Source organism: Poeciliopsis prolifica, unplaced genomic scaffold (assembly GCF_027474105.1).
Source record: "Poeciliopsis prolifica strain line A6 unplaced genomic scaffold, Auburn_PproV2 SCAFFOLD003, whole genome shotgun sequence".
Taxonomy (NCBI): Eukaryota; Metazoa; Chordata; class Actinopteri; order Cyprinodontiformes; family Poeciliidae; genus Poeciliopsis; species Poeciliopsis prolifica.
The window spans coordinates 14,738,154-14,751,970 of record NW_026562378.1 but is presented as its reverse complement, the minus strand read 5'-3'; the positions used below and the strand labels follow the sequence as shown (position 1 = coordinate 14,751,970).

The following is a 13,817-nucleotide window of genomic DNA, read 5'->3' as shown; positions in this document are numbered from 1 at the left end:
TCAGTTTTCTTGAACAGATTTTCTAAAAGTACTCTGGCTTTCTCATAAAATCCAAATAAATGCACTTTATGTGAAGCGAGGATGCTAAGTTGCCCTCAGGTGTGAGGGCAGGAATGATTGTCTGAACTGTTTGTCTCTGTGTTGGCTCTGTGATGGACTACTGTCTGTGTGCCTCTTGGCCATTGATCGGCAGAGACAGCCCACAACTCTGAATGAAATTAAGTGGGTCGGAAAAAAGAATACCTGAACCACTAATCTTAAAAGAGAGCATTCCATTGAGAAGTCATTTAGTGAGCAGAGGAGTGACTTCACTTTAAATCTGGCTGATAATGAAAAATCAGATAAATGTTCCAGAGGAATATGGTTTTAAAAATGGTGATCAATAACAATTAAATATTTCTCTTTGCAGTAAGTAGAAGTAAATTGAGATATATTACAGAAAGAAGAGATAAAATTATATCTATATACATATAAAAATATATACACAATGCTGATGTTAGACTTTGCCAAAAGCTCTGGATGTTGTTGGAGTTTATGGTGGTCATGTCTCTACAGTCCTGGAGTAAACTCAAGGACAATACCTGTGGAGTAACAAACTTGATTGCTCAACCAAGTTTGGCAGTCCTCCTTGTTTTTATAGACAGCAAGAGTCTTTCAGTCACTAAAAGATCATCATTAAACCTATTGCTGAACCTCAGATTAAGGAAAAGCTTAGTAGTTTTTGTCCTGGTCTTGATACAACAGGCTACATCTTCACTTTGGAGTTTGATTGTATGGTACACATGTTTTAAGGAACAGACGTGTACTATTCAGAATGAAAGCACACACAAATTTTAAAAGACATGGTAAGACTTTACGTTCAACAAAATTCCCCTAATTTTCTCACAAATAACATATTTTTCAATTTGTCAGCAGTCATGCCAACATAGGAAAACTGTGGGACACCATTTTGAGGATTTAGTAGATTTTCAAAGATGCATTTTGCTTTGAAATGTAATTTAAAAAGAACTGCTTCAAAAGTACATATTTCTGACAATTTTTTTCAGTGTATCAACATATTTTTACAGTTTTCTGCACCAAAAAGCAAGCATGGAGCCATCAGGGAGTAGCGGCTGGTTGGCACAGCAGCTGTCTGTACCAGTCTAATCAGACTGTTAGTCATTTCCAGGGGTGATTTTACTTCAGCATGAGACAGAAATAGAACAGTGCTTCCTTCTGACAATTTAGGATGTAACTGCAAAAAATAGTAATTCCCCAGAGACAACATCTAAGAAAGTTGGCCTGTGAGTGAAAGCCAATCCAGGAACAGCTCGCAAGCATGAGGGGGATGTCACATGTCCTATATAAAGAGCATTTTTCCACTGAGTTGAGACACCCATATATGACTGAATATATTATTTAAAGATATCATCACCAGTAAAGACTGATATATTCATTTCTGCAGCAATTTAAATTGAGATGATACTTAGAGCATTTGGAGAAGTACTACATGTAAAAAAAAAGGAGGTCTCTTCTTTCTCTTTGATATAAATGTGTTTCTTCTCACAGTTATGATCCATATTCCATTTCTTACGCCATTGGGAAAATCATATGGCAACACTCCACATACATTTTGCACCATATATAATGCATTATTCATTGCTCAGAGGAAGACATGTTCAGAGAAATGGTATTGTGTTCTGCATCCAGATTCCTAACCTGTGGTAACAACTCTGCAGCCAGCGTACAAAAGGAAGCAAAGAAAACTAGGTTAGGCAACCTCAAAGGACTGTGAGAAAAAATGCACAATGGATATGAGGGCTGTGGTGATGTATTGCACCTCTGCATTAGGAGGTTCACACTAATGAACACTCATGCAGAACAGAACCTATATTGATTTTTGCCAACTGAGACATTAAAACAATACTCAACCATCTAATTTGTTTAACAGCAGCTTGTGGCATCCACTTCAATATAATCAGCTGCTGACAGGAAACAAGAAAAATCTGCAATTTAAAAAACAACAAACTAGGCCTTGCAATGTGTGTCAAATGTTAAGGTGTCAGAGGTTTTCTCCGCATCCTGCTTGTATAAGAGTTTTAATCAATTCGTAGTAGTAAGATAACAGTTGGGCTGCTTTCAGCACACCCACAGAGAGCAGTAAAGACAGCAAGCGAAGGAGAGTTATGTCTGACACAAGCACCCCAGAGTCCACTATTATCTTCCAGTAATCTCAACATATGTCCCCCATGATAAAGTATTACTGGCCTGGTAGTAAAGGGATGCATCTCAAGATACTAGTTTGATTTTATAGTATCTCTGTTTAACATCACAGCCAAGATGGAGAAAAAGTAAGGAACGTAATATGTAATAAATTAGAAACAGGACATAATGATGCAAACACTGGCCAGATTTGGGATCATTTGACTGGATCATTTATTACTCGAAAAGGCGCTCATTGTGTCTTGTAAAAGTATTTATTTCTCCTACCTTTTTCACATTTTGTCATGTGAAAACTTCAATGAATCTTGCTGATCGTTTGGGTGATTAATAAACCCAAAGCGGTACTGAAATTACTGGAGAAAGGAGCATCTAAGAAAAAGTATGTGTAGTGTACTTTTGTATTTAGCCCCACAGAGTCAATACTTTGTAGAACCACATTTTGATACAATTACATCTACAAGTCTGGAATGTCTTATTACTAAAATATTTGCAACACTTTTCACATTCTTTTAACATAAAATCCCTACAAAATACATTGATGTTTGTGGTTGTAATGTGTCAAAATGCAAATAACTGTTTTGCATTGCACTGCAGCCCTGTAGGATGTGCCACATAGAATAGATATAGCCTACCTGACAGGCTTGGTAAAGCAGCTGATGCTCAAACTTCTTGATGCCAAGGATATTTTGGAACATCTCATATAACTGGTCCTTGCTCAGGATTAGCTCCGAGGCGGCGCTGGCGGTCATGCGTTGCTGAGCCTTTCGTGGATCTTCATCACCACGGTAGATGGTGTCAAATTTGGCCATCCAGGAGCTCAGAACTGTCTCCTTGCTGAGACCGTCAATCTCCGGGAGGCTTCGCACTCGTTTCTCGATGTGCCTCTTGAAGACTTCCCTGAAATCGTTAGCTGAGAAGCCGCCACTCTGCACCATCTTAGCCACGCGGTCACTCTTCAGGAACACCTGGCATGTGAAAGACACAGTTAGACTTTTAATATTTGTCTTGCTGATATATGTAAATAAATGCTGGATTGTCTCTGAAGACGATCTCTGATTTGCATATATAAAGTTAATGTTTCAATAAACTTGGAGACAACACATCCCAAATTAAACATTCAGTGCAGAGGTAACGACAAAACGGACCATGTAGGCAAGTGTGTGCATGTTGTGATTTAGTAAGAGGCGGAAAGCCTGTGGTAACAACAAGCTAACACAGACAGAGTCAGGCAAGACAATACTGTCACTGCATCAAGGGAAGCAGCCATCCAAGCTGACAGCATTTGTCACTGTGACAGTCACATTTTGTTCTTCACTTCCATTGTGGCTACAAAGCAGCAGCTTCTGAAACATCACATCGCAGGAGGACATTATCGTTGTTTTTAAGCATCTTTTCACTAAACAACAAAGGTTTGCTGTGTGAAATAGATGTTAAGTCAGCCGTTTTGATTTTCTTTGTTATTAAGGTACATTTAAAAAAAATAATAATAATAATAAAATAAAACACACAAAAGTAGAAACATTAGTTTTTTAACAATAACAGTTTATTGTTATTGTTATGTTATTGGCATCATAGTGCTTGTGACACCATGATGCCATCATAATTTGTTGAGAAATTTAATTATTTTTATTGCATGCAAACTTTTGCATTTAAAGAAAGCAGAAAAAAAATAATCTCTAAAAATTAATCTCCCCCATTATTCTGGTATTTATCAAACAAAAACCTTAAAAAACCCCCCCCAAAAAACAGGATACATTTACACCTAACTAATGCCATAATGTCATTACTTTGAATTTTTTATATAGTGTATTTAGAAATCTGATTTTCCATGAATTGCGGGCAAGAACATTGCACATGAAGAGTCCTACTTATGAATATAAACGCAATTTAGCACTGCTTATAGTCTTTTTCAGCACCCACTTGCCCACGCCCACACCTGTAGATTTGTGATGATTTCTAGATGTAATGTGGTACTTGTATTGTGTTACATTAACCAAGAAACCACTACACTGTTATAAAAAAATACATTATGTGACATTACACAATGTTCTGGCTTTTAGATCTTTTCTAAATTTCAACCTTTGATGAAATCGTGTTATGATCTGAAGTCAAGCAGTTGCGTGGATTTTGTTTTCCCAAACACTGGGTTATATATGCAACTGACAGGATTCAATAAATTTCAGAATTTCATGCTGATTGCTTCATTTTAATTTTGTTTTTATCATATTCTCCAAGAAAGTGCTCTCAAGCAGAAACCATGTTCAACCATGTAAAGAAGTATATTTCTCTTTAAGTTTAATTTCAGGTTGATAGTGATTTACACAGTTTGCCATAAATCATATTAAACTGCAGTCATTTTGTATGTCTCCTTTCTTGCTCCCTGCTGCATCTCGTCACACCAAAACTTTAAATATTACAGGTAGGCTCCTCTTTAGTTGTCTTCCAAAAAAGAAACAATAACAGTGACCAGCTCTCATCATTTAGTTTAATTCAGTGGCTTGTTTTTCTATCTTGTAGTTAGCTGTTAAGGTTTTTAATGCCGTGCTTTTCAGTGTCGCATGCATGGCAGTAATGACTTTTGCAGATCAACTTGTGAGGCTGGAAAAAAATGGCTGTGTCAACCACACGCTCTGACTCATAATCTGTGCAGTGAAAAGCTTCTGCCACCATTTTACCACACGGCCCCTCTCAATTCAGGCATTTTGACAAGGAACAGCTGAAGGATGTAGAGTTCTGTTTGACATTTTTCATTCAACAATGCTTTAACATTTACTAAGAAAATAAATCAATAATGAAATACATTAACAATGGCTTAAAATATTAGAAAATTAGATTTGTCTTATTGCAAAAGTATAGAATGCTACATCAAGAGAGATGTGTAACAACAATGTAAAAACACAACAACTAATTTTAAAGCATTAAGTTGCTGTGCTTCAATAAGTGGTTTTAAGTGGAGTACAATGTGTCTTTCTACCTCAGAGTAGCTCTGAACGGCGTTGATGAATGCTTCATCAGCTACTATTTGCGTCTCTCCATTAAGGAAGGCCTGGAAGCGGTCCTTGGTCTGCTGGAGCTGCTGCTTGGAGATCTTTGGAAGCAAGGAGAAAACAGAACAAAACATATGTCAGAATTATTTTCTTTAAAATAAAAATCCAACATCATATTTAAAAGTGTTTAAGAAACAGCAAGTGGTTTTGCTTTTTGGCCCATAAATGGGTTTCTATATTAACCTGTTATATTTAATTTTAGATGATAATAATCCACCATTTGAATAATGGATTGCCTTCAGCTATAAAACTGTGCAAAGTTTATGAAGCTAATTTCAGCAGATTCCAACCCCAAGACTCTTTTTTTAAGTAATAAAAGAAATGATTTTTCATCCTTTATCATTTATAAGCCTGAATCTTCATATTGTCTTTTAAAGCAGACAGTCACACAATCAAGTTGCCTGACATCATCCATATGGGTGACCTCTTTAACTCTCGCCTGAACTAAGCAACTCAACAGTCTACACATGTGATGCTCAGTTGAAAACAACTATTTTGGGCATTTTATGTCATGGTCCAATGAAGCTGAAAAAAAGGCAGAAATAGAAGACATGCCACCCTAACGTCACCCTCCTGAAAACCTCCAGGCCTCAGTTGTACTTTGACTTTCTTCTCATGAGAACTGTAATCATGGGAAGTCGTCTTGCTCAGCAGTCTCAACAAGACAGAGAGAAGAGCAAACACATCAAATACTTTGACTTATTCTATTACCGCTGAGCCATTTTTTACTTTAATCCATGTTGGATGGTGGTTTATTCAATCTGCTAGTTAGTCAAACTTAAATGATAAGACTTTTTTTAAAGATTTAAAAAAGCCTTATTATTTAATGTTCGAATTTTCAGTTTTTAAATCATAATTGAATATAAATGAGTTTCTGGCCCAACCTGGCCCTGTGTGAAAAGTGAAAAATCAAAACTGGTAAGAGGACCATTGGTCACTCTTTTTTGAAAAAATTGTTTTAGTTCAGCCACATTAGAGGTTTGGAGAGTTTCCAGAAAGAACAGACTTACAGTCACAGCATAACATCTCAAACAGAGTTAATTTATAAATTTGATTAGGCCTTCAATATTTGCAGCCAGCCTGCTATATTCATAATTCAATAACAGTTGCAATTACAAAAAGGACCAAGTTGTTTTGGATGTAGTCAGTGGGTTCTATGCAAATGTACACATAAAGGTAAAGCTATGCTCATAAATAATTAATGACTAGAAAAGCATATTTCTGAGGGGTGTTTTCCTTGATGTAGTAGCTTTTCATCTAATTTTCCAAACATTTGCACCCCTTTCAGCAAAGTAGTTCACAGGAGCAGTGTGACAAATTACTATTATGTTTTGAAGTGGCCCTAAAAGCTCACTTGAGGATTTTGTAGATTATTACTATATGTAGATTTGGCAAAGGAGACTGGACACAGAACTAACAAATAGGGAGGGCTACATAAAGCATATGGTTGGAAATGAAATTATGAAACCCAGAGTAACCATCAGGTGTGAAAGACTATATGAGGAAAGAATCAGGGTGGGACAAATCAAGTATCAGCCTCCTTGCTGGCTGTGAGAGCAATGTGACCAAAATGATTCCCTTTTCTGAGTAAGACAGATGATTAGTTATGCAGAAGAATTTGAAAAATCTCACATAATTTTAATAGAAAAACTATCCAGCTCCAACTTTAGCTCTACAGCTAGTGGACTGGTATAACCTCTACTTATATTAACTTTGTTCACATGTAGGTGACAAATAACTATAAAACTGTGTAAGTCAAATCATGAAATAGATGGCACTTTGAGTTCCATCACTGACAGAATATATTTGTGTTTTACCAGCGAGTTTTACGATGAAAGGTCAAAACTATTAACAATTTGACTTCTGCTGACAGTTTCGCTTGACCAAACTGACTTTATGTGACAACACAGCAAGCTGTTAAACGTGTGATTGTGTGAATGAGAGTTCAAGCAGCACACTGCAATGAGCCAGGTGGATACTGTGCACTTCCTCAACAAAGCACACTTCAAATGCATTAAGTATTTATGACTTTCAGCTTCAGTGCTTTTCATTTCACTGCTAATTAGAGAACTGTGGTGATTAGTAACCAAGCTGATAGATGAGGAAAAATGCTTTCATTTTCATCTGGGAAGCCAGACTCAGAGGACTTTGCTCATATTGATCGACTCTCTGTAGCTCTTATCAAGATTGCAGTGTTACGAAGTGATTCATTTGCCTGCAATGAAGTAGACATTAATCACCCTTCTCGTATCAATGGAGAAGCAATGCATATGTAGTGTAATTTCTTTTCACTTTACACTATCAGTGGATTTCAGGCTGCACCTTACAGGTAATAGTTTTCACATAAAATATTCTATTTGTATCAGGTAGTAGTTTTCACATAAAATATTCTGCAATTAGGACTTAACTTGTTAGAAATGTCATTCTAGCTAAGTCAGACGCCTTAAGTTCCAGGTTTTATGGGTCTGGTCCTGCAGCCACATAAAGGTTTCTGCTTCAACAAGCCTGAATTAAATAATTAACATCCTCACTGGATGTTAAGGATGTAATTTCTGTGATTCAGGTGCGTTAAACATCTAAAAGTTGCAGAACACCAGCCTTTTATGACAGACTGAGACCTATTGTTGCACTTTCATGAGGACACCTCTGTGGCTTTGGATTAAAATGGAGATCAGCCCTGAGCCATGCAGCGTGCAGGCAATGTAAAAACACTATAAAAACAATCCCCTCTGACCAGTTTATCACCATACAGGTTAAAAAATGTATCTAATTCCAATAATTGTATATGTGGAGAAATTCCACTATACCATACCATTCTACCATATCATTTTATTTATAAAGAACTTCAGAGATAGCCAAAATGCTGCGCAATAAAATGTGGTAATGAATTATTTACTATTTGTATTTTCTTTGTCTAGTAACATATGTATATTTTCCATTTGTCCAGATGTACTGCAGATGTATCAATTATATGTGAACCACACTTTAAGATGCTGCATTTGTTTCACATATTTTTTTGTTAATAGTTTTTATTATTTAACTTGGAAATATAGGTTTTCTCATTTCTATAATTCCAACTTTTAGCTTTATTGGCTTTCAAATGTCAATTTGATTGAAATTTTTGTGATGCCCCTTTATTGACCTTTTATTACAAACAAGTTTTATCCTGAAATTTAGTTGCATTAAAAAAAACAGAAAAAAAGAAAACTTATTTTCTGTTGGCATATACAGCATTATTGTCATATCTTACATGATGTTCAAAGCTGTTCTCGTGCAACTGCAAATCTTAGTGCATTTTATTGGGATTTAATGTGAAACATCCACACATGTTGTCAATTGCAAGGAAAAAGATGCATGGTTTCCAACTGGTCTATTGAAGTGCCAACCCAATAAAACAAACAGAAGTCTGTTGTAACCTCAGATAATGTGCAAATGTGCAAGAGGTGTGGATACTGTCTCAAAGCCCTGCACGGTACAGTGTGATAAACAAAAAAGGTGCATAGTATGCTCAACACCCCTTACCTTTTTCTAAATCCTGGATTGTGTTTAAACTGTTCTCCATTCTATCATGTTCCACATCCACAGCACTCAGCAGGGCAGTGAGGTGTTTTTACATTTCTAATATTTGAGTGCCACTTCATAATTACATGCTGACTATTGGCAGATTTTTTTTTTTCATATAAATAAACAGCTGCATGACTCACAGGAATACATGCCTCAGACTGAGGTGAGGGGTAGCTTGCTTTCACTGTTTGTGCCTGATAAGTCCTTCATAACACTGGCATGATTCATCACTCCACAGAAAATGTCTACGCTATTCTCTGGAGTCCATCGCCAGTGTGCGAAACGCCGCTCCAAGCTGGAAATGAACAGATGCTTCCCAAGGGAAACCAACTCCTTTAACTTCTGATTTTATATTGTTCCTGACTTTTTTTTTTTTTTTACTTTATTATAATACCACATTAAATTGGGAAATATTTAGACGCAATTATTTCTCCCACTTTCTGTTTGATTGTTATCCATTTATGCTTAAAATGCAAGCTTCAAACCACAGTGAAACGACACATTTTTGAGGCTAAAAGTACCGTATTTTCCGGACTACAGATCGCACCGTACTTTTAGCCGCACTTACAGTTAAAAAAAAAATTAAATGTACATTTATAAGCCGTTGGTATATCCGCCACTCTCGGTTTTCCATAAGGACGCAGCAAATCCTAATAAATCTGCTGGAATTATTAAGGACGCAGCTCCAACGCCGAACCGTGGATTCGTTCACGCTGAGTTTAATATATTCTTCAAGCGGCATGCACTTGAAGAATATCAGATGGCTCTTTTTTTTTGTGAGAAGCAAAATCTATGAAAAACTGAACATTGCTTCACAGTGCACTGCAGTAATATCAATATAGATCTGGTTTTAAGCTCACACAATTTTAGTTTAGAGAAATTTAAACCTAAATCCTTATGATACAGATGTAAAGCTTGGTGCACAACTATACATTTCTGTATTGATTTGTAAATTAAAAGGATAAAAATTGCTTTAATATTTTGCCCTTTTTTTCTGGGTTTTGATTCCACATGTAATGAACCTGTGAGAAAGCGTTTTCAGCTGCCCTTAAAGTGCTGTGAAGAGTAGAGTCATTAGCTAATTGAATGCAGCGAACAGGGAGCTGTAGCAACTGCATGCTGGTGCAGTAAAGCCTCTGCTGTGCTGACTCACACTTGAGGTTCTTCTGGAATTATATAACACTAAGAGGGTACGTTAAATTAGGCTGTTTTCCAAAATTAATGGTCTAGATGCTTGGGTTTGCACTGGCAAATACAGCATTTACTGACTAAAAGTAAAAAATATATATTTAAAAATATTCAAGGTAGAATTGGAGGTTAACCTCCACAATTTATTTGGGAAAACACTAACAATACTATCTGTATTAACATCATCCAAAAGGTAACTTACAAACCAACTGCTCCCGTTGTGTGTAAATCAGTCTGTACTGGCAGTGTTCAGCAAACATGGTTGTCATTGGATCGACCACACAAACAAATAGCATTTTATTGTAGACAATAACAGAGGCCCACATCTGATTACACACTGAGTATCAGAACAAGTGCTGCATGGCAGCTGCAAAAAGTCCACCAGCAGCTAGTCTGTTCAAACAAACACACACAAAAAAAACCACCAGGATTGTGGAGTGATTGCTTTTGCAATCTAGTATTGTATAAATACAGATGCACAAGCTATTATCCCGAGTCAAACTAGCATTCACAAAGCACACAAATGCAATGAGAGCAAATACCTGTCCGTTTGGTTAATAAACAGCCGAGTGCATGTTTTGAGCAAAGCTTGATACACTGCAAGCATGGATAAAACAGAGAAACGCTGGCGCTTTACAACCAGCCTTCACACTACTGTCATCGTTGTCACTGTGGCACCGCTGTTATATCCTGGAGAACACTGTGTTCATATCAAGCAAAGTGCCGTCTTATAACAGTCATCCATAATCACACCACCGACTTGCTGCCAGGAGCTCAGCGGCTTCCTCTCTATCAGCACTCAGTGACAGCGTGCAAAGCAGAAAGAAGTTTACGGAGTTGTAAAATGAAAATCTGCAGGAAATTTTGCACAAATTTGGTTTAAAACAGTAAAATCTGTCCTTTCTGTAGCAAACTTGGCATATGCAAATGAGATATTGTAGCCAGAGAATTTTCTAGCACACAGTCATGCACTGAGTGGCTGCCTGTACAAAATAAATTTGCTCACCAAAGTAAAACATGTTCATACATACTACATATTCATCTATGTTACTTTTGATGAATGTTGCTTACAGCTGATAAAAACCCAAAATGTATTCTTTTTTAGAGTATGACATTGGACCAATTAAAAATATATATTTGTAATACAGAAACTTTATGTTATGAACATTTTATAAATAACACAAAGAAAGAGAAGATTTAGAAAACTGTTATCCCATGGAAAGTGACTGAAGCAATAAGCAGTCACTGCTAGCTGGCTGTGCAGAGAATGCTATATTGAAGCAGTTTAATAAAGATTAAGTTGAAGGAAAAAGTATATTGGAAAAAGGTTACTACAGTATTTAAAAGGCTTTTGTGGCAACAGTTGGCCTTTGTATTCTTGTCCAACAGTAGATGGACAAGAATACAGGAAGAGAGAACGGAAAAGCGTTCAGTAATGACTGGGAATCAAACCAGCGACAACTGCATTGTGGACTGTAGCCGCTGTATATCATGTGTCTGATCCACCACTGAGCTATGCAGCACCCACCCTTTGCTCCAGTCCTTCACCTGTTTTTCTTTTTTTTTTTTTTTGCTCTTTATTTCATGTGGATTTGAGGTTTCGCAGAAATGCCTGCAGATTTGAAAAGTTCAACTCCCGATGTATGCAAGCAACTTTTTGAAAGTGCAAGCATTACCAGTTAAATTCCCATAAGCAGCGAAGCCTCTGAGCAAACATCAGAAAATGTCTCAACATTTTTCTCCTTTGATAAAAAAGAAAAGGAGGGCGGAACATTTCAGGAGCATACCGACGATGAAACATCAGCAGAGCAACTGCAGAAAGCTGCCGCTGGTGCAAATATCAGGAATAAAAACAAAAACAAAGAAATAAGCACACTATTCTTTTTTTGCCAGTGGCTCCTTCATTACAACTGAGTCAGTTCTGCCGGAAGGAAGAATTTTATCATTTTTCTGAATGCATAACATAGAAAAATTGCTTTTATATACACTTGATGAAAAAAAATCACAGGTGAATGAACATTTTCTTAATGGGAAAAATAAATTAAACATTTCTTTGTTCAGATACTTAGGAGGTGATATATATATATATATATATATATATATATATATATATATATATATATATATATATATATATATATATATATATAAACCTAAATCCTTAGGTATATATATATATATAATTGCTGAGCTATGCCAACGTTTTGATTTAATAACATTACTTCTCCTGACAGCCCCTTGAAGAGTTTGCTTAATTTTGCATGAAACATAAAAAATTATATGACTATATTTTTCAGTAAGGCATAAAGTTCTTGTTTCCATCGCTACCACATTACTCCATCCTCCCATTTTTTACTTTTCTTTAAAATACAGTTGATTTTCCATCTTTCCCCTCTTGTGCTCTGTTTTCTCTAGTCGTTGCTGGATTGTGTGAAAAAGGTTCATGACTGAGTATTAAGAAGTAAGAGATCTGTTGGAACAAAAAAACCTCTCTGACAGCCTTAGATTTGTTGGGGAAACAGATTTTTTTTATTGATAATAAGAACTACATACTGGAAATAAAACATTAAGACAGTTTTATCTTGTGATTAAAAATAAGGCTGTAGTTTTCAAAACCATGACATTTAATCCTGTTCAGCTGTCCATAAAGATGGACTGTAAAAGTGTCGCCTCTAAAATGTTCGTGAAATCATAATCAGTGCTTGAACCTTTTCCCACTGACCACATATTGGAAATATCAAGTTCCTCACTTTATGTTCAGAAGTTTCTCTATCAGTTAGCAGGACATTCCTACTCTTTACGGATTGTGAAAATCCATAAAGAAAAAAAAAGACAACAAACCTTTTTTTTAAATCCCAAACCTTTTTTGGGATTTATGTAACTCTCTATTAAAGGTAATGCTGATATTTCAAAAGTAATGTTTCACAAAAAAAAACATTAAATCTTACCAAAATTATAATTTCCAGCTATGTTAAGGTAAAAGGACAACAAGATCTGATTAATAATTCAAGCAATAGATTTACATCTTTATTTTGTAAGAGTAATCTTCACGATCTGATCTTTCGCTCGTCCTTTTCTCTCCATCGTTATTCCTGTGTGTTCTTGGACACATGTTTGGTCAATAGTATTTCCTCACTCAATGCTGGAGATCAAAGCCGTGAGTCTGAGTAAAATCAAAGAGCCTCTGAACTGGAGCACTGTTATGTTAAAAGTCTGTCAGACACAGAGTGCTGCTTGGTGACTCTGTTCAAAGGAGTTGTGACACGAACATGTGAAGCTCAGGACGGATGACTCTTGCTGAGCGTCTACCTGACATTCAGCCTCGTGCCAGCTCGGCAGCCGCTCTTTGTGTTCTTCATGCCTCAGTGAGAGCCATCAGAGTGAGAGGCAGAGAGGATTGCAGTAATGGCCATGTCCCGACTCCTCTGTCTTTAATGTGGAAAATCACCACAACAAATCTCCCTCGCAATCTCTTTCCTCTTTGTCCTGTACTTTCCAGGCGTTAGCAGCTTTTCTTTTGAATCAGTGTTCCATAACATTGCCCATGATCGCAAAAATAATTCTCGAGCCTTTAATTTTCCCTAAAAGGCAGCGAGGTGAAATTCAACTTGAAAGAGACATAAATTCCCAACAGATTTGCGAGTTGTACCCAAATGTATCCATTAAGAAACCTTTTGTTGAACGTGCTTTCCTCTTTTTTTTCCTTTTCTTTTATCTGGCAAGCGTTAGCTCACTGTTTTGAAATTAAATGACCTTCCTTTGGATACCCAACACGTGTTGTAAAATGAGTCACTTTTGCATAAAATGAAACTCTTC

The 13,817-nt window shown here is 36.5% G+C and overlaps 1 protein-coding gene across 8 annotated transcripts in view; it reads right to left on the bottom strand.

Moving 5' to 3' along the window:
* The window catches only part of cadpsb (Ca2+-dependent activator protein for secretion b), an 86,863-nt gene that overhangs the window by 64,168 nt on the left and 8,878 nt on the right, over nucleotides 1-13,817 (bottom strand). For all 8 annotated transcript variants that reach the window (XM_055027692.1, XM_055027685.1, XM_055027687.1 and 5 more), the window contains exons 2-3: nucleotides 5,177-5,290; nucleotides 2,835-3,167 (exon numbers count right to left, since the gene is read on the bottom strand). In XM_055027692.1, coding sequence (XP_054883667.1) covers nucleotides 2,835-3,167; nucleotides 5,177-5,290 — 447 coding nt within the window. The remainder of the gene's footprint in view (nucleotides 1-2,834; nucleotides 3,168-5,176; nucleotides 5,291-13,817) is intronic.